General features: G+C 37.6%; 1 protein-coding gene across 5 annotated transcripts in view; it reads right to left on the bottom strand.

Moving 5' to 3' along the window:
- Positions 1 to 989: 989 nt before the first annotated feature.
- LOC134539021 (putative polypeptide N-acetylgalactosaminyltransferase 9) overlaps positions 990 to 26,826 on the bottom strand; it is a 356,313-nt gene continuing 330,476 nt past the window's right edge. For 4 of the 5 annotated variants that reach the window (XM_063380691.1, XM_063380689.1, XM_063380688.1 and 1 more), the window contains 8 exons: positions 25,861 to 26,009; positions 22,836 to 23,018; positions 19,746 to 19,931; positions 17,559 to 17,687; positions 15,271 to 15,381; positions 9,887 to 10,015; positions 8,387 to 8,572; positions 990 to 7,665 (listed from right to left, as the gene is read on the bottom strand). In XM_063380691.1, the coding sequence (XP_063236761.1) occupies positions 8,429 to 8,572; positions 9,887 to 10,015; positions 15,271 to 15,381; positions 17,559 to 17,687; positions 19,746 to 19,931; positions 22,836 to 23,018; positions 25,861 to 26,009 (1,031 nt within the window). In that variant the 3' untranslated portion in view covers positions 990 to 7,665; positions 8,387 to 8,428. Of the gene's footprint in view, positions 7,666 to 8,386; positions 8,573 to 9,886; positions 10,016 to 14,101; positions 14,207 to 15,270; positions 15,382 to 17,558; positions 17,688 to 19,745; positions 19,932 to 22,835; positions 23,019 to 25,860; positions 26,010 to 26,826 lie in introns of all 5 variants that reach the window. The other variant, XM_063380693.1, reaches the window with a different exon arrangement.

Below are 26,826 nucleotides of genomic sequence, written 5' to 3'. Positions count from 1 at the left end.
TGGAATTGTAGAATTATTCATCCCCCCCTCCCCCCCCCCACACACACACACACACAATCAACCAAAGCATTTTAAAATCCTATGCACGGGCCTTAGCAGTAAAACCAATAATGCTATTATGAGATTTAACCAGAACAGTTTATATGATATTTGTATTAAAGAAGACAGCAATATTTTGTTTTCATACGTTTTTTGCTTATGTACCTGTATGACACCTGTACTGAGAGCTTCTTGTATTCGAAAGTGCCAGTTTGTGGAAGTGAGTGTACCCGAATTGTGTGTGACATAGCTAGCAACACTGCTCCGAGGTAAAGTTTGGCTGGGTTTATTGTTCCATGAACATGCTCATACTTACAGCCTATTGTGGTGTCACATTAATAATTGAAGTAAATATTACTGCCTGCGTGACCTGCTGAATACACTTCTGAACAACATATATTTATAGACACTTTGAAGCTCTGCCATATATGCTGCCAGAAAATAACTAAACACAGTCTACAGGACTTTGTTTTGGATATGGCACACTGCAAAAAAAAAAAACAAAAAACAAGTCACTTATACAGAAAAAGCAGATTACACCAGACTTGAAGAGAACTATTTACAATGAGACCAATAAAATATATTGCACTAAAAAACTAACAAAAACTACTTTCCTAGTCATAATAAAAAATACAAAAGACAGCAAGAAAACCTTCACTGAACATTAAAATTTGAATAAAAGAGGCATAACTGCAAAGTATAAACTTAAAAAAAAACTGTAACTACCTAAACTCTGTTACCTAATCATTAACTAGACACTGATACATATATACAATACCGAACGCATCTGAGATAAGATATCTTAGCATTTTCTTTAGCCCAAAGCTACACTCAACATCTAAGGGGCTATTTAACTAGCCACAAACCAAGCACCATGCAGAATTCAAAGCTGTTATGCACCAATGTCTAGAAACGTACACCATGGGTCTCTCAATGAAAGAACACAAACATTTCGTACAGAAGGTTTATTCACAGACATCAAGTTTACACTGTATGTAAGGCACAAGTCGTCATACACTTTTCCCACCTAAAAACATGTTTTAACGAGCACACCACTTCATCCGTTCACACAGCGACCAAAAAAAAAAAATCCAACAAAAATAACACTAACAACTATCTGCCACAAACTGTAATTGGCTGACATCTGCAAGCTTTCGAAAGGGAAAAATAATTCTGCCCTGCTATTGCAACTCAATAAGAATCGTGCCCCGGCTAATACCATTTAGGTTAGATGTACTATCCCAGATCAATAAACATGAAATAGTCTATTAAATGGGGCTAACAGGTTAAAATAATGAACTGTTCAAAATGCCCTAAATCACAACTCCTGTTTCTGTAAAACTACAACTGCAAACAACATGCCTTCCATGCCACAAAGAAACTGATATGTTAAAGGAAACATTTGATTCTAGAGAGAATCAACAGTCTGTGGTAGAAATGGTTTTATCATGTGAAGAAAATGGATTGAGGAAATGGTTCCAGGGAGTGTTAAGAAGCGATGAAAGAGGACAATAGCTAGCTGGAGCGTACATAGAATTTCATTTTCGCGGGGAGAATTGGCGGGGAGGGGGGGATATAGACCCACTTTTCCCCCTGTTTTATTTTCAAATTCATTCCTTTTTTTGGTGGGAACGATATATATTTAGGATTTCAGGGGGAGATATATCCCCCAATTCCCCGTTGCGTACGCCTCTGATAGCCAGGTTTGGATTGCCGCCAGGTATAGACCTGTGCGAATGATAGTTTTTTTGGTGCAAAGCGAATATCAAATAGGATGTTCAAAAAATTCACGAAGTTGAATAAGATTGCGGATATGGTTCTCTGCAAATCTGTATTTCACTTATTTTTACAAAATGCAGGATTTAAGTAAAAAAAAAAAAATAGTCGTTTAATGTTTGTAATGTTTGAACTGATTAAGTGATTGAGCAATTGGGCCCTATATGCAACATCATTCAATAAAAATTATACAATAACCATGAATAGTACTAATTTTGAACATTCATAAAAGCAGAGTTCTTTTTTTTTTTTTTTTAAGTAACCATCACAAATATATTTCATGGGGGGAATCTGGGGCTTTTGATGTTCAAAAGCAACAAACACAAAGCTTCGCATCACAACCGAAGCTTCAAATAAAACTAATAGCAAATTTCCCAGCCAGAGTCGAATCATATTTTGAAAAGAGCTTCGATTGATTCCCTTATTCGAAGTTTCGCACAGGCCTAGCCAGACGTGGGATGTATGGCGACCGAATCCCTGGACGGCTTGTCTGTCAGAAGCCAAGTGGAACGAGCCTGTAGCAGCTCTGGAGCAGACGGGCTATTGCATGGACAGTCTATAGCCGCGTGACTCAACCATCGAGGGAACAACTGCTGGTACGAACGCCTGCTTTGCTTCGCACTTCCATCTGTCTCGACGATAAGATCACGGGAGCTTTAATAGAATAATGAACAACACCCAGCTAAAAAATCAACGATAACACAATAACTATTACATTTCCAGAACCACTATTAAAAGAAAAACACATACATGCACACTCAAGTGAATTTTTTTTTTTTGTATTCTGTAACGGTGCTCACCAGCTAAGAATAGTTTCAATCTTTCAAAGCTGTGGTACCTGGTATAAGTGGGAATAAAGTGTTAAAAGTGCTTATTTAGTAAAACAACCAGTTGGTTATGTTCTTAACATTTAACAGAACTTATAAACAAAAAAAAAAAACATTATTTAACGATCATCACACACAAAGAAAAATGCATTTGCCATAAATACGTTCACAAAGGCATATTTTGGACGAAAAATAAATACACACTATTTTACAGAAATGCTTATCTGACAACTTTACCATGATATGAAACTCGTTCATTACACTATTTTAACCATAAATTATTTCCACAACTTGAGGGTATTCTCTTTGAGGTCATAACACTACTAAATATGTACAGTACATGTTTAAATAAATTTTACAAATCTTGAAATAACAACATACTACATGTAAACATCAGTCAACAATTGTGGTTTTATGTATCAAGTACATGGTTTTACAGCAAACAGTATTTTGAAAGGAAGCTTTTGAAATGAAATTTTTTATTTCTATGGAATACTACACAGTGTTTGGGCACAATCAACAAAGTTATTTTTACCATTTTTTTTTTTTTTTGCAGACCATAAGTTTGGAATAATCACAATATTTGTGTCCTTGATATGTACTAACTCATGCAATCCGTAAACTGTTCAAATGAAGCCTTCCGAAATCATACTACTGGCCGGTGTTATTTAACATAACACTGGTTGGTTTATAATTAAAAATATTGAGCTAATGAACCAATAATTATAGTAGTTATTCACTTTTATGTTATCCTGAAGAACAAATTTAACTATAGAACACTTTAGTAACCTAACCAAACAAAACATTCACTTTAGTAATGATTCTTTAGACGTGCTACACTTAACCTCACCTGCCGGAAAAAATAAAGGATGAATTGACGTAAGAATTTTAAAATTTTTACTTTTCTTTTTATTAATGCCATAACAGCCAGTGGCAATCAGTTTTAGAATCAATATTTCAATTAGGTAAGCTGTTTAGTTCATAGCATCACAAATCCTTCAGGATATGACTTATGGCAGCTGATATGCTAAATTTTAATCGGAAAATAGTATTTCAAATTGTTTAACTGATACCAACCAGAATATGGAAACTTGACTTTGGTGAATTTTTTTTTCTTTATAATATGGAATCATGGAACATTATGCCAATCAAGGAATGTTGAGCAGCAAATAAAATGCAGCATTGGGCCAGAATATTTGCACATGAAAATGACCACTTGATGAGTTAATATCGTGCTCATTAAATGGTTACGAGACACATCCGCCCCTCTAAGTGTCGCTGTTCGATTTGTGCAGTTTAGAAGAAAGACGCCAATAAATTACGGCATGATTGTAAGTAGCGCTGTTTTCTTTTACGTGAATTTTTATTTCTGTGCATGCACAATGGCAATAGCACTTGTGTAGCATTAAATACAACGCAACAAATTAGTAATGTGGTGAATCAACAAACAATATTTTGCTCTTTCTTTGATGGCAATTCGCTTCCTTCATTGTGTATTTATCTTCGACGACACTCGTGTGTTCAGCCAACATCCGGCCTGTCAGCAGCATCTGTGGAGAGTGAAGCTAGAAGATTTCAGGGCTAGTTTACCTCACTTCTATGAGGATGTGCTAGTGACAAATTCGCTAGTGGAAATTCATGGCAGACACACATTTAGTAAACAAAAATATTGGGAATTAAGTGAACAGGTTAAACGATCTTTCTAATAATATAAAAACTTTAAGTTTATGCTCTTTAAAATCTTATTAGAACTGAAATACATCTCCTATATTAATAACGTGATTATTTTGTAACTCAAGAAGTTGTTAGCTCTTACTTACGAATGTTAACCCAAGTTATTTAATTTTTATTTATTTTTTTAAAATTATTATTTCAAGTAGTTTAGTTTCAAAATGTTATTCAACACTTATTGAAGTTTACTTCAAATGTACTTGTACTACAAATTAATTTTAACAGGAGCAGTGTCTTGATTAACATGGTAGTCAGCAGGCACACCTTCCTGATTGGAAAAACAAGTTATTTTGATTAACGTAGACTCTTACAGGAAAAAAAAAGTTTTTGACTGTTTTGATAATCATTCTGTTTTCCTGTAACGAGTCAGAGCGCTACTTCAAGGGGCGGGTGCACGAGACACCGAAGACGTCTCTCTGGGACGTGTCCGAGCGAGCGCTTGTGTCTCGCAGCGCGGGGCAGCTTCAGAGCTCCGAAGGAGACAGCGGAGACGTGGGGGCGTGGCCCCACACGCAGGCCTCATTAACGAGTTGCAGAGACGAGCACTGGTCATTATTTTCAAGGCGTCAGATACTACTGCAGATCTGTTCATTCCGTCATGCAATCCGAACCCAGCCGTGCTTCAACAAAAACTCACGGTTCTTAATTCCTATCACACCACATCATGACAGGGTGAATGCATGATTAATGTTACTGGTCAGAACTATTACAAAAATTGTAGAGCTTCAGTGATCAAAGAGTCACAGAGACATTTGTAATTAAACCTATTTGTAGAAACTATCTATTAATGTAAAACATCATTTTACTAATTTGATAATACTGAAATTCAATATTTTCTTTTAATTATAGTGGTAATTTAGTGACATAAATGCAAATTACAATAAAATTCAATCAAGTATTACCATATTATTACTAGGATGGTAGTGTGAAATACGTAGCAAGTCTAATCAGTAAAAAAAAAAAAAAAAAAAAAAAGTTTTCGTTTTTATTTTTGAAACTGATGAGTGCTTAACGCATCTGTTACATGAGACTAATGACTATTAATGTAGGTACCAAAATGTTCTATAGTCATGAAAAACATTTATGCTGCAATTGATGTTTAGATATCTTTATGTACCCGCCTATATGATTCACACTCCAATACTGGACCACAACATGCTACACATAAAAAAAAAATGTTCCTGAAAATCATGTTTTAAGGACAGTTTTCTACCGTCATGAGCAAAACTATTTATACAGGCTAATATTACATTTTTTATAGTAAAAAGAAAAAGGGGGGGGGGGGGGGGAATTTGTACTTGAGCAGTGTTTGTAATATAATCATTATTAACACATCCCAATTAACAATGCTGCAATATTGTAATAATTACATTCAACAACATTTTTTTTCAAACTCATTTAAATATTTGGTGTAAGAACAGTTTTAAGACGTTCAGATATACTTAATGTTCTTTGCAAGATCATTGATATTGTGATATGTGAGTACTAATGCAACTACATACGTTTCAGCTGCATTATTTAATTTTTCATTTGGAACTCTGAAAGGTTAAATTTAAATATGTGATAGCCTCTTAAGTAATAATAATGATGTTATTCCCAAATGCTGCCACTGATAATATAGGCAGGTCAGCATATGATTATACTGTTAAGAAATTGGATGATTACATAGCAGAGTAACAAAGAATAATATTTCACACAATATCTATAAAATTTGCATTAATAAAAAATTAACAAAAATATATTACACTAACAATGATAATCCAAATCAATCAATTGTAAAGAACTTTTTCTTATAGTGATTCAAAGATAATAATTTTTTTTTAAATTGGCGATTAAAAAAAACTACAGTGAAAATATGAATTTAATATTACTATAAACCTATCTAAACTAAAACAATGTTTTTTTTTGACACATTAAATGAAGATATGTTGTTTAATGAATATCCCCTTAAAAAAAACGTTCAACATCTGATATGATGGGTTTCCTTTGGACGAGAAAGTTTAGGATCTAGTAAAATGACCTTGATCTAGCGGTCTAAGTTGACAGCTTCCGGCTCTTCCGAGAATGAAGAGCGCCCATCGAAGTTGCAGGCTATTTGTAAGTTACTCGAATGGTATCGTTTCCATCGCACACACGTCTCGTGCCAAAAAGGCAGCACCAAAGGGTTACGTGTTAGGGAGCATCACAGACAGCCAAGCCAGAACACGGCAAGCCATCCGACTACGGTTCTTGCATTTTCTGTCAACACCGTGCATTTGTGAACAATAAAAATAGTATATACTGGCCAGTTGATGAGGAGTTGTACTACAAACTACGCTTGTGTTCATTCAACATCGTGTGCCCTCAACCGACGGCATAACAACTGCTCGAAAAGACGTGGAAGCTACTACGATTTTGGAATCTGTAGTGGATTCAAGCTAAACCATTGTAATGCTTCATAAAATTACGCTCTGAAAATCCAAACATACATGTTTTTTTTATGCAACAAGATAATTAATAACAGAAAAAAATCTATTAACAATTAAAATCTAAGTAAATTATAAAATACAACAAAACTTACCATTGAAATAGGGTTTATGGAGAGCAAAGAAAAAAAAATCACAACATAATTAATAATTTCATTCTGAGTAGCTCCATAACTCAGCTTGCCTCAATAACACAACGCCCAACACTAACAAAGAAGTACTATATAACTTACAGTGGAACTTAATAACACAGGAGCACTCACTACATTTATAACAATGTTCTGCCAAAAAAGCAGTTCATATGATCTATATTTAGTACATCTGTATCACACGCGCTGGAACATTTTCAATTGCAGGAAGGTACACATCTGATTTTTTAAAAAAAAAAAAAAAATTGTTTGTGCTTATTACCGTCTAGTCACGATGATATGTGTCAGTCTTAAGTACGTAGCGTACCGCAGTGAATCACTTTGTGGTGGCAACACCACCAACACTGAAATAGGAGCTGACAAGATTAACATCAAAGTTATCACTCTAGGGCAGGGGAGGGGGGTGGTTACAGTTTTTTTTAAGTACAAATACCAGCGTCATCCCCAACAGAAAACAAACTCGTCTGCGGACGAATCTGGCGAGATCTGTCCGACACATCATGTCTGTAAAGTTGGTAGTGCAGGTGGTTGCGTGACGCACGCGTGCGTCAGCTCGAGGTGGAGGGGGGTGGGGGGTTTCTCGCGCTGCGTGCCAGAAGAGCAGCGAAGAGGCCACACCTGTCCACTTGTCATCTGTCATCCCCATCCATGGCACAAAGCAGAACATACTCGTTTGACCTGCGAGCAGAGAGAACGGACACCGATATCACTCGTGAACACCGTGGGATGGTGAAGTTAAGTTTGTTTTCTAGCTCACTGTTTTCAAAATATCATAGAAAACAAAGATAAAAGCTAAGAGAACTAATGTGTTTACTCACTATCAGAGCATTCACAAATAATTTTAAATGCCACGAACTGCGCTGGCCAATTTAATTTCAAGTATACTTTCTTGCTAAATTTTACGTAAATTTATGTTAATTATTTTTAGAAATAATATGTAACATAACAGTGCGCCTATACGAATTGCAATTGTGAAAAAAGTATTTTAATTTTTTTTTTTTTTTGTATTTTTGAAATGAGTAAAAAAAAATTTTTCCCTCCAAAATTTTAAACTTACGCGATTTATATTCAGGACAATGCCGTAGCAATGATACGAGTCCGGTCCTGTAGGCACGCATGTCGAGAAAAGGTGAAAATGTCAGCAGTGATGAGTACGAAAATTTTTTTTTCTGAACTATTAAATGAAACAAGGAATGAGTGCAGTAGCGGATCCATAGAGGGGGGGGGGGGGGGGGGCTAAGGTGCTCGAGCCCCCTCCAAACGCATCTGGGTCCACTATTGTTTCAGTGTTTGCCTTGATAAAGCCTAGCCTCAGCCGGGTCAAGCCCCCTCCCAAACCGAAATCCTGGATCCGCCGCTGAATGAGCGTGTTTAAAAAGAGTGCGAACAGGGGCCTCACGAGAGCTGGGGGCGAGTCCCGACGGCCGGCCGCCCCCCTCCTCTACGCCAGCTTGGAGGCGTTGAAGTTGGCGAACTTCCACTGCTGCCGGGAGTTGCCGGCGTCGCACTCCTCCATCAGCAGCTTCTGCTTGCCCTCGGAGATGGCCAGGCACTTCTTGCTGCTGCCGTGCTGGATCAGCAGCGCCTGCAACACACGGCCGGCCCCGTCTCTGTCTAGCCCGCGCGCCCTCTGTCCTCCGTCCTTTGTGAGGGGCGACCGAATTGTTGCCCCTTGGAAGGCCAGCCCATCAGGATTTTTCTGACAGTGGTGTTTTTGAAAGGTTGTCTGAATTGTTGCCCCTTGGATGGGCAGCCCATCAGGATTTTTCTGACAGTGGTTAGTTTGTAAAGTGACCTAACCTAACCTAACTAACCTAACCTAACCTAACCTAACCACTGTCAGAAAAATCCTGAAGGGCTGCCCTTCCAAGGGGCAACAATTCAGCTCCCCCCTCCCTGACACACATCAACTGCCTTGGAGGACAAACTGTTTTCCTTTCAAGTCTAATTTTGTTCCTAATTATGTTTAATTTATTTACATCATTATTCCTCCCAGACACAAAGTTTTCCAAGGAAAATATTTTTCCTTTGAAGTCTAATTTTATTCCTTATTATTTTTGATTTATTTATATCTTTATTAATTTTGTTAATAATTACATATTTTTCTAATTTATTTACATACAGTTTAGGTTTAACAGTAATGCTGTTCAGTAATTCTCAAGCCTGTGAATTAGGTTAAGTTATGTTTTCCGTGTTATTTACATAGAGAAAAACAAAGGAGACAAAAAAAAAAAGGTGTCGACGTCTAGTTAGCGTGTAGGAGCAAAGATTCTAGAGTGCTTTGTATGAAAGAATATCACTTGTTTACATTTTAGAACGTAAACATGCAGGAAAAAAAAAACAACTAAAAATCAGTTTACGAAATTTTAACAAGCTGCAAAGTTAGTTGCCAAACAACTCTGGCTACGAGCTCTGGATGCAGTGGTTCCCAAAATTCCCAGATAGTGTCCTGTGTCGAGCTTTATGGTATTTGTTGCTAGTGAAAATAAATAAATGGATAGTTAGTATGAGGGAAGACACCTAACCTATTTTCAACATCTTTATTAGACATGAAGCATGAAATTGTAAAAATGTAAATAAATAATAAATTCTCCAGTTAATTTTTATTTATTTATTTATTTACGTATACTTTGAAAGTTACAACAAAATATGTGCGTTCTAAAAAAATATACCATCAAATACCTATGTCATGACACTCCACAATAATTTTTCTCCTGGTTAAAAGGGGAAAATGTAGGCCTCAAACTGCAATCGGGTCATTTGTAGTCTCTCGATTAAGAATTACTATTATCAAGTATTTTTTTTTGCCCGCTTCTTAAAATTACATTATCGTTCTTACGTGAGCAGAAGAGAAACGCATGCGCTTATTTTAAAGAATGTAAATAGTGTGGACTCTCACCTCTGGCTTGTACTGCCAGAACTGGTTTCCCTTGGTGCCGTGGCAGGGGTAGAGGATGACGTCTTGGCCCGCGTAGTCGAGACACGCCTCGTCTCGCCGTATCTCGCCCGACTTGCTGAGCATCCAGTACTGCGGGGCACACGGGCAAGCGGTCAGTTCGCGATCCCCTCCCCGCACCGCAAGGGGCCTGCCGAGGGAGCAAGTGCTGCCACCTCTACAGGTGAGAAGCAACGAACACATCTTTCAGATTTATAAGCTCCAGGGGTCGGCAGACCTCCGAGTTAGAGATGAGCCAAATATTAAGTAAACAGATTCTCCAATATTTCCTCTGTATATACGTGGAATTTTTAAATGATAATAAAATGAAATATTCTTGATGTTTTATTCACAAATTTTACAAAAAGTCTTAAACACATTAATGAAAAAAAAAATATGGTAGTCATTAGTAGAGCTCTTCTGATAAAACAAGAAAACCTAAATTATTTTAGTTAATGATTGAAATAAATAAAAAGCACTTGGGCTTTGTAAAATTTATTACTTAGTTGGAACGGTGATCTTGCATCTCTTTCAAAATCTTAGCTGTGTCCGGCAAGTAAGTATACTTAGTTTCAAATTAGGCATTATCGTATGTTGTCAATTAATCTACTGTACTTCTTAATTAATTTTTTATTTTTATTTGATTCACTGAAGAGACTGTTTGTTCACATGATTTGACAGAGCCAAAGATTTTTAGAATATCAAATGCTAGTTATTTTGTTGTGTCATAGGTTTCCGGAAGACTGTTGTTCCAACTATCAAATATGATTTTGCTCTATTTTAGGTATTTGTTTTGCAGCCGTCCACTTACAGAAAAGGGGTGGGGGGAAATATCAAAATTTTATTTCTCTCGTATTGTACTTTTCCAAACGGCTGTTGAAATCTGTGAACTTGCTGCTTCACAGTTTCTTGTTTGTTTTTTTTATATCCATCGACTGCATCTGAAGAGTGTTGTGACTATGCCGGTTTTATTTTGTTCAGCATTTTTTTTCTTGTGCTGTGGCAGAGCAGTGAGTTGTAGAGCCGTAACATCCAATGAAAAGAGCCGCATGCGGCCCGCGAGTTGCGGTCTGCCGACCCCTTGTCTAGAGCGCGGGTCTCCAAACTACGGCCCGTGAACACCACCAATCCGGCCCGTGGTAGCGAACAATGCCCGGTATCCAGCCCGGCCGGTTGGTTGCGTTGGTATGATGGGCTAGCCAGGTCCCTGCCACCGGGACTCTATGAAGGAGCAAGTGTGGCCCTTTAGGCTAAAGTGTTTGGAGACCCCTGGTCTAGAATCAAAACTTTTTTTTCTAACTGGAAACCACTTTAAACAAGCTAGGTATTTTAAAACTCACAAAAAAGGGTAGTGTTTGTGGTGTTTAAATACATGTTTTATTAATACTGATTTCGTTAATACCTATACCATACTAGAAAAATAAATTATTAAATACATACATGTAACATACATACAACTTATTTTAATGATTTGTGACTAAAAAATTTGCTTCATTACCTGTGACTTTATATCAGTTTTTTTTTTTTTCGGATTCAGAAAAGAAAATTGTTTTTAAGTTTTTTTTTGGTTTCATTTGACCCTCTACTTAAATAAAAACACTCATACAGGATTAAAATTGTTGACAAAAATTGTTTCTTAACTTGAGGTCAATTTACAATACTCTTGATACTAGCAAACAATAACTAAAAAAAATTATTGCACTTTTTTTTTGTGGAAAAAAAACTTGCATTCCAGACAAACACTTTCGTAAACAGAGTACACTTTTTTATTCAACACTTGATCATGCAAATTATTTGTAACAAAAATGCAGAATATAGAAAAATTAAGAGAGATGCATTTTTTTTGACTAGAGGTGTACTACATACGACCTCTACAAAAGTGGAAACAAAAGATTCAACAGACATACAAAACTTCACATATGCACCAAACTACAAGGAGTTACATTATCATAGCAGCATTTACATGTTTAGTAAGTAAAGAGACTGTTAGTGCTGTGTTTGAAGAGCACACTTCTGGGACTGTCAGATGAGCCAGCCCCGAAGCTACCATGCAGCAATGTTAACAGGTTGTGCAACATACTTGTTAGTAGATCCCAACATGCACCACGCCACAGACGACTTACCTCAGAAGAGCGCACTACAAACCTCGTCAGAAGTGAAATCAAAATGTAAAATAGTAACGTGCTTATAAAATAATAATATCAAGGCCAAAATGACAGTGTTACCATGGAGAAGAGTAGATAAAATAAAGGCTCTAATCCGGCAAGTTTTAGAACCACAGTCATGCTGGGTGATTGAATGTCAGTGTTAACATTTAAAGCCAAAGTTTTTGTTACAGTTGACAGTAATGCAATATTTTCTTGGTTACGATTTATTCAACATAATTTAATGTTATATGGTTAGTTTGATTAATTTTGAGTTTTGAGAACTCGTAGGAAAAGGAATATTAAAACAAAGTACATCACAGAGCACAGCTATAAGAGGAGTGATAGAAGATGAAGTGGTACGTGGCTGAGAGACATGTCCAAATAGGAGGAAGCTAACAAGAGAGTCTATAGTTATCTGAAGAGCTACGAACATCTAACAGAAATAAAAAAAATGTTTTGCAATAAAGTTCATATTCTCTTAGTTGGTGTTTCAGGAAGTTCTTTGTTAGGTATAACTTTTCATTGGTAACAGGGCCGGACTTAGAGGTCTGGAGGCCTCAGGGCAACAGAGGAGCGGAGGCCCCCTGGCCCCAAATTATTTTCCAAATAAAATGAACAATTTTTTCCAGTCGAGTTTTCCAATAAATAATTTATTGTGAAATCAAGTAGATTCTCTTGGTATTTAAAAAACATAAATAAATATAATCGGAGACAAGAATTATATGAAATTAAATTTTAGTGTTAATGAATATTTCTGTTAATATTTAACAATAATATACTTAATCATGTATGTACAAAGTAGTACTGTAGGTAAAGGTAAAACAGCGAAAAAAGAATATCAAAGGAAAAGATGTTTACTAGTGTTTACTTGTCGGAATTTAAAAAAATTTTTTCCGAAGTCTCCGTTTGTGGGCCCCGGGGCGACTAAATTCGGCCCTGATTGGTAATCATGTTAATTACCAAAAGGAAAGAATTCCAACTCCACCGATAAAGAAACGTAAGTTTTATTGAGAATGATTACATATGATGACCAATTTAGATGTATGTTTGTCAGCGGTAATGTGAAGTAGTTGATGTCTATGTATAGTGTTAGCCAGTTTAGGTCCTTCAACATTTTGTCTGGTACTCAAAATGCATAATAAATAAAATAAAATAATAAATCCTAGCGCCACCTTTCATGAACATGTTTACCTGGTTACTTGGATATAAGTGAGTAATGCACAAAGAACAAAAAATATATTATGTTGATAAAATGAAGAATAACAAATCCATTCTTTTCACATACATGTAATTTTAACCAACTTTTGAAGTTTATATCATAACACGTATATTTACCACAACATAGTCTAAAAATATTCTATAACAACCAATTACAATCTTAAAAAAGTAATTTGGAATGTAAAATATTGATCTCTTAAAAGTAATCTTCAGTTACGATTCATTCACTAATTGAATATTTTTTTTTGTAATGAATTGGAATTATTGTTTATGTTAGCTACAGACTGGTTTATTTTATTTCTGATGTAAGCCTGCTTCTTGGGAGAGCAACTACGGAGTTAAATAAATAAATAGATATAACTAATAGTAAACCACTGGTAACTTAAATTACTCTATTAAAGCTTAAATTCATTACCAAAAATGTAACTTAACCAAGTAGCAAGAACTCAAAAACTGCTACCCAACGCTGTGCAGTTAGTAAACTACTTAAAAGAAATGAACAAACAAAATGACAAGTCTCGTTTCATAAAGAAATCTGTTAAAAAAAAAAAAATCCAATGAACTGCACTTATTGAGCATGAAGATTGTACAAAAAATGTATGCAACAAATGAATGAAATATATACGACAATGTATGCAAAAAATGAATAGGGGGGAAAAAAAATTGTCTTTGTTTAAGTTTGCATCTGTTACTCTGTAAGTCTATAACCTCAAAGTTATGAACTGATTGAACACAAGACCATAAAGTCTAGTTGCGGGTTGGCGAGAGGGCCCCGCCACTCGGCCGAGGCCGGGAGCACCCTGAGAACACCCACCTGGTTGCCGCCCTGCTTGTGGCACGGCCAGACGCCCACCGGCTTGTGCATGTCCTCCGGCTTACACGCCGAGTCCACGCAAATAGTCGACCACTCATTGCGGATCTAGTTCCACACAGGGGCAGGGGCAGAAAAAGAAAAAGTGCAAAATATCTGACCACTGAAGCAAGGTGAAAAAAAAAAAAAAAAAGCAATCAACATTCCAAAACACATCCAGGTGTGAGCCCGCCGACCGACCGAAACAAAGCCACAGGGTGAGTTCGACAAAAGTTTATTCTATGTCGTGTCATGTAAAAATATAATCCCTCGCAATTAAAAAAAATTTTGGGTTTGATTCCACATGCTGGAGAAGGTTATTTTCAAAAACAACTTTTTCACTAGTTATATTAAATCAAGAAAATTACTATGTTTAAACAGGGACATAGCCAGGAAGGTTTTAGAAATGGGGGGGGGGTCCTTCGAGTCAGGACGCATCCCTTCCAGAATTTAAGGGGAAAAAAACGTAATTAGAAAATTAAGCAACCTATACATGCATAAGGTTACAGAGGTATTATTTTGAAAGGATTAATTATTTTTAATCCTTAAGAGGATGCGTTCCTTTCCGTAACAGCCCGACTTGGCTCGTACACAAAAAAAGCATCGGGAATTGTTTTACCAAGCAGTCTACATCTACATCTGATGCTAGTTTTACACGCAGATTTTTTTGACACGTGTGTTTTTCATGTATTTAATAACATCGTATCTTAGTAAGTCATTTTAATGGAATTAACAAACAATTTTCTTAAAAAAAAACATGAGTAATAAAAAAAATTCAAATCAGAATCAAAATTAAAATAAAAATTTCCATTTTTTTTTCTTTTCACAAGACGAATGTATAAACGGTGGTGTTTTAAGAGTCCACTATTGCATGAGATTTCAATGTGAATTGATATAATGGTTATACTGGACTGCCTGGCTAAGGCCCTGGTTTAGACAGCCTGCCAGCACTACAGACGGACGAGTTAAGGGGCCCTTCTGTCGGGGCACGCGGTGGCGATGTTGGGGGCGGGCGGCGAGGCCCAGGCACATGCGAGGCTGCGGACCGGCGAGGCGTGCCCTTCCCGGGTGCTCGGTGCGGGGTGCAGCAGCAGGGGAGAGGGGTCACGAGGGGTCGGGAGGGGCGGTCAAACCTGGTTCCCTCCTTGCTTGTGGCAGGGGTACAGCCCCACGGCCTTGTGGAGGTCAGCCTTGCGCGCCGGCGAGTCCAGGCACGTCTTGCCCCCCGCGCCCAGGCTGCGCACCTGCCAACCCTCCGCCGTTTAGCATGGCACGGCACGGCACATCGACACAACACCGCCCAAGAGCCTCACGCACGACACTCCGACACAGCGAGACAACAACAACACACACGCTGCGCAGATGTGCACACAAGACCACACACAGCTTCTAGAACAAGTTACAGTCAAACCTGGCTTCGTCCGGCCCCTCGTCGATCCAGATCCCTGGATAATCTGGATCAGATTCGACATCCTCGCAAACAAAGACGTTTAGCGAAAGATAGTGTACTTGACCGTGCTTCGTTCAAACGCCAAACATGTTTGTAACAGCCAAAAAGTTAACTATATATTTGTTAATAAATGACGTGAAAAGTTATTTTTATATTTTTTTAATGACTTTGTGAATGATATAGGGCTCGTATACTATATAATTTTGTTACAATACACAGTTTTTTTTTTATCGTAGTCAATAGCAAGACTGCTTATCAATAATTTTTATTTTCCTGTTTACCCGTATTACCTGGATCATTTGGATTTCCGACCGTTCAGATTGCCTTTGTTCCCAGTTGGTCCGGATAAACGAGGTTCGACTGTACATTACAAAAGTGCCTCAAATTAAAATCCATGTTTTCCATCACATGAAACAATATTCTCCAAGCTGCGCACCTACGACAGGAAATGTAAGTCACGGGGTTCACAGCTGGCTCTGAGCACTTGGACGTATGTGAGAGGAACGCTTGGATACGACGACCGCATCTGGGTGCACTCTCAATTTACAAAAACTTTTAAAAACGTTGAAATGATGTACATACTTGATGATAGTTAGTTGGAGTTATGAAAAGAAGAACTATCTGCCATTACTTTTGGGATATTGGTGACAATACGTAATATTAATTACAAATGTCCATGAATTATTTTCAAAAAGTTTAACCGTGTGAAATAACGCTGCAAAATTTTCCGCTGTGATTTTAAGTGTAAAATTTAATCCACTAAGCTTTGTGAAAATGGCTATAGATCAATAAAAAATTTTCTTCAGTTAGTTCCTTGACAGCAAAACTAAACCGAGGAAATGATTATAAATGCACCCAGAGGAAAAAGATAATAAATGCACATTTCTTGAAATGTTTCATAAATCTACAAATCCTGGGCAAGCAATGCTGTACACTTTCGGTGCACACAATTCAGGGACCTTCGTACAATGCTTACACACTACATACATCATGGCAAGTTCAGCGTGTTACGAATCCTTGGATGTTCACAACACACTGCGTACTCACTCCAGAGTAAGCTGTGTTTTACCTGGAAAAACAATTATAACTTAGGGCATTAAACACTTTATCACATCATGTGCCAAACAAGAGAAATAAGTTTTTTTTATTTGTGAAGCCATGGCTCGAAACCTCTTGTAAAATAAAATTTTAGGTGTTTTTAAAGACCCCTTTACTTCAAAACCTGCACCTCTATTTGAAAACTACATTAGATAACTATTTGCAATATCACCATCTCCCTCAAGAAAAAAACAATGTTAAACAATTGATGCACAAAAAAAAATTGTTGTATAGTTTAAATCTTACAGATGAACTCTTAATGTTCATAATTAACTCTGGAACACATATCTTACCCAAAGTGTCCATCTGAAATCTGTAGACCTAAATTTTAATTTTATCTCTAATTACATTTACTTCATAAGTTCAAAGCAAGACAGCAAAATGCCTTTTGAAGTTTATAGGTGAGATACAAAAAAAAAATTCAAAACAATTTTATATTTATAAGATTCAATCACGTAGCCATAAATTTGCCGATTGTACCGCGCATGTGAACAGCGTTTTTTTTTTTTGCTGCCAAGTCGAAAACAAAAGAACGTTAAAAAGACCCACATCTATCCGTTACTTGTATGCGATCAGTCTTTGTTAATGAGATTTTAAGTATTCCTGGACAAATTTCAGGACTTTTAAAGGTCCGTATTAAATAAAAGACAAGTTAAGAACTGTTAAGGAATTTAAGAAGGCATATGAATCCTTGTAGCAATCTTTGGCATCCTTGAACAAAAATTTTCCCAAATCGAGGTTTTTTTGTAAGACTGCATACCTTGTACTACAGGAGTTTAAACTGTCTGCAGCAATGAGACAGCGAGTCGATCGAAACCCAAAGGCCCACGAGCAAATCCAAAACTTTGAAAAGACGCGAGGGGGACACCTTACCTCTCCCGACGCCACAGCGTCGCCCGGCACAAACAGCTCCGGGTAGATGTTTTCCAGGTACCACTTGAACGACTTGCACCCCAGCTTCTTACGCAGGGCCTTACGGGAGGACACGTCTCCGTAGTCGCCCTGCGAACCCATCCCCAGGGTTTGAGGGTTACATCAAGTCAGATTTCACCAACGCCACGAAAGCAAAACTGTGCTTCCTGTATGGTCATACTGCGTATCTTGGTCACAGCGATTTGGAAACAATCAGCCCAGAGTAAACTTATTGGTCAATAAAATCTAAACACAGAGACTTTAAATTAACGTAGTGCGCGGTTACACGGGACCCTAGACAACTTCAGGTAAACATGACTTGATGTAAGTAAGCTTTTGGACAAACGCCATTGCTAAGCACGTGTATGTCTGTAGAAGAAAACTACAAAAAACCAAGCGACTAAACACACAAAAGTTGTGGTTTTGTCTCGTTTCAACTGTTGTGCTGAATTTTTTTGGGGTTCAATTCATCATTTGTGGTTTTTTTTTTTTTTTTTTTCGTTCTCTTAGTCCATTTTTCTTTGTTTTTCTTTGTTTGTTTACCATATTCCTGTTATGGAATATTATGTGGTGTATATATCCTGTTGACAACAGCAATTTTTGCTTACTTCGTGTTTTTTGTCTTCTGGTTTTTTGTAGTTTTCTTCTACAGACATACATGTTCTTAGCAATGGCGTTTGTCCAAAAGCTTACAATAAGTCATGCACTCCCATCGCACAAATCTTTCAAAGATAATATTCAGGTAAACATATTCCACTTTTGCGTGTGGTTACAGATGTTCTGAACATGTTTTGTTCGAGGCCATTTCTCATTCAACCCAAACATGTTGGCCAAGTAGTTGTGAACGACATCTCTTCTACACAAGCCTCTGATTGGCTGTTGAGTGTAGAGAGCACAAACAGTCCTTTGTGAAATACAAAAGATGTAAAATGTTCCTGGGCACTAGTTTGTGTAATGTAATATTTCTCCGACTGCAACAAAAAAAAATTAACCAATATATATTTTATTGTTTTAAAATTGATACTGATGGTAATTCTCTAACAGAGGTACACTTGCTCAAATAAATAAGATCCGCAACACATTCATTCGATGACAGCAGACGATCGGTTTAGGAGTTGAACAAATTTTATACCAACTGCCATGTAAACGTACACATTGACGTTTGTAAACATGTTCACTTAAACCAGTTCACCTGAAGTAGTTCTTGTTTCATGTAACCACACCCTTGATGATTGATTAGTCTGTTGGAACACATGCAGTAACTGAAAAATTATCCTCTAGCCATGCTTCTATATTTAAAATTTTTGTATTTCTTTAGCACTCTTATTTTATAAATGAATACGCAAGTAATCTGTATGGTATGTTTTAGAGAAATAAATTCTAACACATACAAATTTGGTAGGGAAACTTTAAAAAAAAATTATAAATATTACTTTCACAGTTTGTAAATGGAGTGCATGAACAATAACATAAATTTTATGGTTATTCTCTTCAGAGAGGAACATTTTCAATTCTTCCGTGTTATTTAAATGTAACAAGATGCAAGCTGTTAGCTCGTCGGTTTGCCAACATGTCTTCCTCCCACCGACAACAGCCTCCTACGAGGCCTGTGGTAAAGCTTCCACTTAGAAAAATCAATCGAAGCTCTTTTTTAATATTCAATTTGAATTAATTCGCCAGGAAATTTTTCCATTTGTTTCATTTGAAGCTTTCAGATTTGATGCAAAAGCTTTGTGTTTGTTGCAAAGAAATAGAACATTGTAAATATTATTTTTTGTATATGTGTTAAAAAAGTTGGCTACTTAAAAAAAAAAAAATTCAAAAGAAGGTAGGTACTCCATTTGCTTTCGTGAATATTTAATATTAACATTACACATCATGATAATTTTATAATTTCTAATACGTGACGTCATACATAAGCCCTAATTGGTTTTGTTACTTAATCAGGTGGAACATTAAAAAATGCTGAGCTATTTTTTTTTTTTTTTTTTTTACTTCAAATCATGTATTTTATAAATTATGTGTCGTGATATGGCTTCGCCGAGACCAACATTCGCTATTCGGTTCGGCTTCGAACACATTTTCGAACGTTTGGATTGCGGCGTTCGCTTCGGACGACGATGGGAAAGAAAGCCGCACGCTGCTCACCAGGTCGTTGCCCACGCGCTGGTAGTAGTACTTGGCGTAGTCGTCCAGCCACACCTCGGCCAGCCGCACCGTGTTGCGCTTGAGCACGTTCACCCCGGACCGCCACTTGTACGGCGACCGCTTGCGGAAGATGTGCCCCACGTGCGAGCACGGGACTATCTCCAGCGTGCCCCCGCACATCCACGTCTGGGGACACGGCACAGGCACGGACACCAATCTCAGAGGCCTCTATTTTTTTTTTTAAACTGTATTTTCTATCAATTTTTCTTTGACTCCTGTGTGAAGTGAAAAAAAAAAAAAAATCATTGTATGCTAAAATTCAATTAGAAAACATATTTAATATTTGTGAATATTGTAATAATTCAATTAAAAAAAAAATAGTGTTCACAGATGCCTAATATTAATTCTTTTTTTTTTGGCATTCACGTTTAATCTATATTCAAATTTGATGATCCAGCAAGACTGCCAAACCAGCACGGCAGTGGTCCCGAATTTGCCAGATTAAAGAAAGACCTTTAAATGTACCTATAACATTCCTGAAACAACCAGTAGAATATTCAGGGGCATATTACGGTAAAATATTTGTACCAAAATCGAAGTTCGGTGATCTGGGGAAAAGGGTGGGGAAAAGCAGGATTTTAAAACAGGGTACTGTGTCACGATGATTACGTCGACCAAAGAAACGCCGCGGAGAAACCAGGACACGCACATCTCACTCAGGCTGTATCTTTGATGAGCCATACTGTGAACAGTGGCGTAGCCAGGATTTGTGTATGGGAGGGGTGTTAAGGAGCATGCTCCCCCCCCCCCCCCCCCCGTATTAAAGCAGGGGGTGTCCAGGGGTCCTTCCCCGGAAAAAATTTTGGATTTTAAGGTGTAAAATAGTGCTATTTTAGCATTTTTCGGTACTTAAATTTAAATATTATAATGGTAAAAATTTTTATTAATTTTTAATATGAAATTTGTTTGAGTGATGAATAAGAAATTAATTAATGATTTGGTGCTAAGGGGGGGGGGGTGGGGGGGGGGGGTTTGAACCCCTAAAACCACCCCCTGGCTACACCCCTGACTGTGAAGCAACGATTTCAATGTAAACATAAAGGCTAAGTTTACATAAAATTAAGCAAAAATTAAATTCTTCTTTCACGGTAAAGTTACTGTCAAATACCAGTATTTCAGTGTAGGTATGTGAATTTTTTTTTTTAAAGATTTTTAAAATTTTAATCTAACATACACGTAGCGAAAAAAAATATATATAACACACAGAATAATTGTGGGTCTACAACTTGAGAGTGTGATTCTTGCTTTAATGAATTACTTCTGCGTGTACTATAGTGTGCAGGTTATCACACAAGTGGGTCAATCATGAAGTAGGGAATGGGCTGTTGATGTCGCTCTTCTAAGTAACAAACCATTATTTCCCCAACGTCCATCGCTGTTTGCAAAACACGTTATCGCTCACTGCTTCACAAGACACAGTCAGCTGGAACTCCGTCGCATTATCAGAGACAGCGCACTGCAAGTGCGTCACTACCCAGTCAGTATTACCAAAGACAAGTCATAACATGCTGTGTAATTTATAGGAATAAACTTTTAAGTAGGTTTTTTTTTACAAATGTGAACTGATTTATTTTATTAATAGAAGGGCTAGAATTACTTTATTTTAATATGTTAGTTATTAAGTTCCTTTAATAGTTTTCTATAGCGTGATTTAATATTTAGTGTTAACCTGATATTTTTCTTTTTGGAAAATGTAAAAAACACAAAAAAATTTAAAACAGGCCTAGAGCTGAATTTTGTTTGAGTATATATAAATAAATAAATAAATAAATAAATAAATAAATAAATAAATAAATAAATAAATAAATTTATAAGTAAGACTCGAACCCACGACCCTTGTCATGAAGCGTGACATGTTAGCAAGTACAGCCAAGAGGAGCAGTTTTAGTTAAGAATTTTAATTTTGAACACAGCAGAACAATTTTTTAAAAAGTTTTTCTAATTTACGTTTTATCTCACATGTCCCAAGGAATGTCTTAAGTTAACAATGCTGTCTCCCCCCCTCCCCCAGAACATTTGGGTTATTTCATTAAGTCACTTTGCCAAACTAAATGATTGTTCTTGATTCACAACAATTTTTTTTTCTCTTAGTATGTAGTTCCATGCAATGTTACATCAGTGTTATTCCTTCTGGTATTTTTTTTTTATTTTTTATTTTTTGTTTCTTGTTGATCTCCTCCCAGACATTTGGTTTTTAGCAGTGAAGATGAAGAGTACAGAGTAAATTCAAAATTAAAAAGTTAAGTTTTTGATATGCACTTACGTGAGTAACAGCTAAACAAGAAAGACAAACGCTCGCAAATTGCAACAACATAATATTTTTACACATTTGTTAAGTAAATCGTAAGCCTGTGTGAAGCTTCGACTAGGCAAATCAATCATAATCTCTTGTCAACATTCAATTATACTTCGCCAGGAAATTTGCTATTCATTTAAAACATCTAAAGCTTTAAAAAATTTGAAAGCCTAAGATTTAATAAAAAAAAAATTTTTTTTGGGATGTATATGTTTTGCTTGAATAAAGTTGTTTACTTAAAAAAAGTAAAAAGAAGAACAATGCACTCCATTTGCTTTAATGAATGCATGGTATTTTTATAATTTTTACTGAACGATGGTTAATCATTTAATCAGTTCAAACATTACAAATTTTAAATGATAATTTTTTTTTTTTTACTTTATTTTGTACATAAGGTGTAATACAGCTTCAGCGAGAACAATGTTCGGAATTCGATTCGACTTTGCGAATATATTTTAAACATTTGATTTGATAATTGCTTCGCATCAAAAAAACTAGTATTCACACGGGCCTAGTAAAAGTTTTAGGTTTCTCTCATTTAAGATCAGATTTTTGTAATATCCTTAATTTATGCCCCCTTTTTTGCTGGTCCACAGAAAAGCGTGAAAACGTAACGTAGCTGTAACCCATGCCTCCGGCTCCGAGGCAGCATGCGTATCGTTAGCCTCTTGCTCCGAGGTAGAATGCGTATCGTTAGCCTCCGGCTCCGAGGGAGCCGCAGACGCGAGACGCACCTTGAAGGACAGCTCCAGGTTCTCGCCGCCCCAGATGTCGAAGCCGCTGTCGTAGGTCCCCAGCCGCTCGAAGAAGGCCTTGTCGATGCTGAAGAGGCCGCCCGCCATCGTGGGGCTCCACACGGGCTCCGCCGGGCTCTGGTGCTTCTTGCGCTCGCGCTCCGGCACCGCGTGCCAGTTGAACTGCACACAGCCAGCGCGGCGGCTACAGAGACACGGCTCAGCTAGCGACGGTCAGGGGCTGCCGCGAGGCGGGAAGTCTCACGTCCTGTCCCAGGACCGCTGGCAGCACAATTAGCAGGCTCACGGGTCGCGACTTGGACGTTTCTGCCGTGACCTTATGATCAGGTCAATTTCGGTTTTAAAACAGGACATTTCAGTGTTAACCACATACTGCATTAAACCATAAATAAAGTATATTTTTCAACAAATATGTACGAAACTATAACATATCCTTCATACATATTTCATCAAAATCGTCTCTTTTTGACTGACACATTATGCAGTCAGTCAGCAAAATCATTAGCAATAAACACGTCAAGAACAGAACTAATTTTGATAAAAAAAAACCAGCAAATTTGTATGTGTTTGAAACACATGCAAACATCATTGATGCAAAATGTGTTATGAATATGAGATGCCAGATCATACTACAAAATATAATTTTTTTTCTATTCCATCTAGTAAATTTATGTTGGTACAAATTTACCGTAGTAAAAGATTAATTTTTTTTTTGTAATTTGAGTTAAGTTTTGAAATTGATGATTAATTTCATAGTTTAAGATAACTTTCAGTGTGCCATGGCGTATTAACTTGCATTTTGATGTTATATGCTCAACTGACATGCTTTGAAATGTTATTTTGGTTTTATCACAAGTCACCATTTACTCCTGACCCTAAATACGAGATGATAATGAAGCACTGACAGAAAGAATGGCAACCTGAGGAAAACTCACTGACCCAAGGCAATGTCCCAGGAGTACCCCCACCAGGGTTCGAACCCTGGTTACCTTGTAGTTCGGACTAGCGATCTGAGCACTGAACCACTATGGTTCCTGGATCCCTGAATTACTTTCAGTTCCACAAAAACAAGAACAAGAATAAGCTATATCGCAATAATATTATTCACTAAAAGGTTAAAAAAAATATATATTTATTTATAACAATGCAGACAAACATACAATGAACTAAATAGGTAATTTTTGAAGAAAACATTAAAAAAAACTTTATTTAAGTAATTTGACAAATAGCTTTTTTTTTATTTTTACATTTATAGTAGATCATTAAATGTTGAGAAGTTAATAGCTGCAATACAAAATTTGCGCCTTTCCCTTAAATGGGTCTTGAATGATCCACTGGTAAAAATCAAAGCAATAAATAAAGCTGTTATTATAGTATTTGGAAGGGGAAAAAAACTTGTTGTGATTTTTTTTGCTGATGTTTAAAAAAAGTTAAAAGGGTCTTAAATTTAAAAAAAATTTGATGATAGCCTTTTATTGGTGCAAAATTAATAGCAAATTAATGATATGGACTGTGGAAATATTTAATAGCTACCTATTTCAATTTCACAATTTTAAATTATTTGATTGCAACACTTAAATATTACATAATTTCCTCAAAAAATTAGACAACGCATGCTCAAACATGATGTTGGGCACAGGCAGTGATAATGCCGTTGTTCACTGCATGAATGTTTGGGATGAATGAAACACATGCTGTCACTGCAGACCTGGCCAGAAGCCAGATTTCGAAATCCTGAAAATGTGCGAATCAGCACTGTTGGTTCAGTGGTCGCTGCTAAGTCAGAAGACACATTTCTGTTGCACTGACACAGCACAGGACCAAGTCGTGCCATCTTGTGTGTTATCACTGTCCAGCGCCAACACAGTGCTTGTCGGGACGACAGCGGCGACGTGGTTTGAAACTCGGGACAGCTCGTGGTGCAACAGGTAGGTAGGAAGGTAGACGTACCGTGAGCGTCCAGTCGAAGCCTCCGACGGCGTACACGGGGGAGTACATGTACTCCAGCGTCTCATCGCTGATGGTTTCGATGACAGGGCAGACCACCGTGGTCCAATTGCGTGCCACGCGGTCCAGCAGTGGCTCCAGCCAGCCTGCACGGCTCACCCGCTACACGCTCCGTTCTACCCCCCCCCCCCCTCGCTGCCCCGCGCCCACGCGCGTCCTCCCTACACTCCCCCACTCCACCCCAGCGCGGCGCTGGCCGGGCGGACGCTTGCGGCTTCGCTGGCAAGTACGCAGGTGGTGAAGCACGCAACAACCGCCTGGTGCCTACCTCCCGCTTCGCTTAACTTAAAAGCCGTGTTGGTCGGTTGAGGTTAGAAGAAAACATACAAACTGGCATTCTAGAAAGCAGTATTCACCACCTCGATTTTTGCAATCTGGCTGGGAACGGCTAGTTATATCCGCTAAAAGATACAGCAAAAACAATTTGATGAATCTAACTCAGAAAGAAAAGTTATAAAAATTTAAAACAAACTTTCTAATAACCACTAATACCATTGCCACCTCTGCCTTAGAGACAGGAAGCAGACGAAGTGCATGGACTGTGCCCGATGAAAGTCCTTATTAGTAGAGACCTGAAAAATTCGCGGATTCATTTCGTGATAGGCTAGAATCAAAATATGTTTGCCTTTTTACTGCATCAGTGATTGGGCCACAGTTTATCTGAATGATACTCGGCCAATGAAAAACTTTCAACAGAAAAAAGTATTGAATCACGAGCGTTCCAGTTAACATGTGTTGCGAGTCAGTCGCCAATGAGCAAAAGTAATTTTCTCGTGTGCATAGAGGATCATGGAGTATATCCTACAGGTCATTGAAATCACGAATTTTTCCGGTCTCTACTTATCAGTAACGCGAAACAACCTTATAAACAATCCAGAAACATGCAGTTCGTCTCGGTGGTCCCGCCAGTGACGGCTCACGAGAGCGAGGAGACGCAGGGAAGACGCGCGCGTGCGCGGGACAGAGAGAATAACACAGTGCGCCACCTGGAGGTTACCTGAAGGTTCCAGTCGAAGCCACCGACGTTCACGCCCCCCGAGTCCCGCCAGTGGAACTCGAGAGTGGTGTCGTCTATGACGTCTATGACGGGGCACACCACGGTCGTGGAGTCGCGAGCTATGCGGTCGAGAAGCGGCTCCAGCCACCCTGCGAACCCGACATGCATGCCACCGCGACCACGCACACGAGACACCGGACACAAGACACCTGACACAAGCTTGCACGAACACAACAACACGGCTGGGGCAGACACGGAGGCAAGTGCGATCATCGTACTCTACAGTGTTGCCAGATTTCCGTACCAGTTACGTGAAATTTCCGGATTTCAGAATATGTTTTTGTAAGCTTACAGATTTTTAAATTACTTTTTAGTGTTTTTCTTGCCACTGAAAAGCATATAAATTATATTAATTTGTATTTTTTTGAAGAATGTTACCTCATATGACTAGGGACTTAATCTGTTTCTTTCACACAACAAATATTTACATCATACATTCTTACAAATAAAACGCAGCCATAACCTCAGAATTAGCGTATTTTGTCACATGGCTCTATCAGTAGGCTGTTCTCGCCAACAAATTTTTTTTTAATACAAAAATGTATTTTCCATCTGACAACACTGAAACTCTTTCATGACAAAACAAACTTGATCAAACTCACAAGTTGGTCACATGTGTACTGGAGTGTTTTGACTAATGATGTTCCAAATTTTTTTAGCTGAGCAAAGTTTCAGCCCACGTTTGTTATTTTTTCATAGTCTACTTCAATTCAGAGTCAAGTTTAAGCAATCGCAGAAATTTTAAAAAAAAATTAAGTATGCTATGTCATGATCAAGCAGTTAGTGGAAAAGTCATCATTTTTGCTAAATCCATCAAAATTCTTAAAATTCCAGGTTTTCATTACACTATAAAAAATTTCAAACCCAAACCACACAAAACATAAACTAATTACGTTGACAAATGCC

The sequence above is a fragment of the Bacillus rossius genome, chromosome 14 (genome assembly GCF_032445375.1).
Source record: "Bacillus rossius redtenbacheri isolate Brsri chromosome 14, Brsri_v3, whole genome shotgun sequence".
In the NCBI taxonomy this organism is placed as follows: Eukaryota; Metazoa; Arthropoda; class Insecta; order Phasmatodea; family Bacillidae; genus Bacillus; species Bacillus rossius.
Note: the sequence above shows the minus strand (reverse complement) of the source record. Positions and strands in the feature narration are given on the sequence as shown.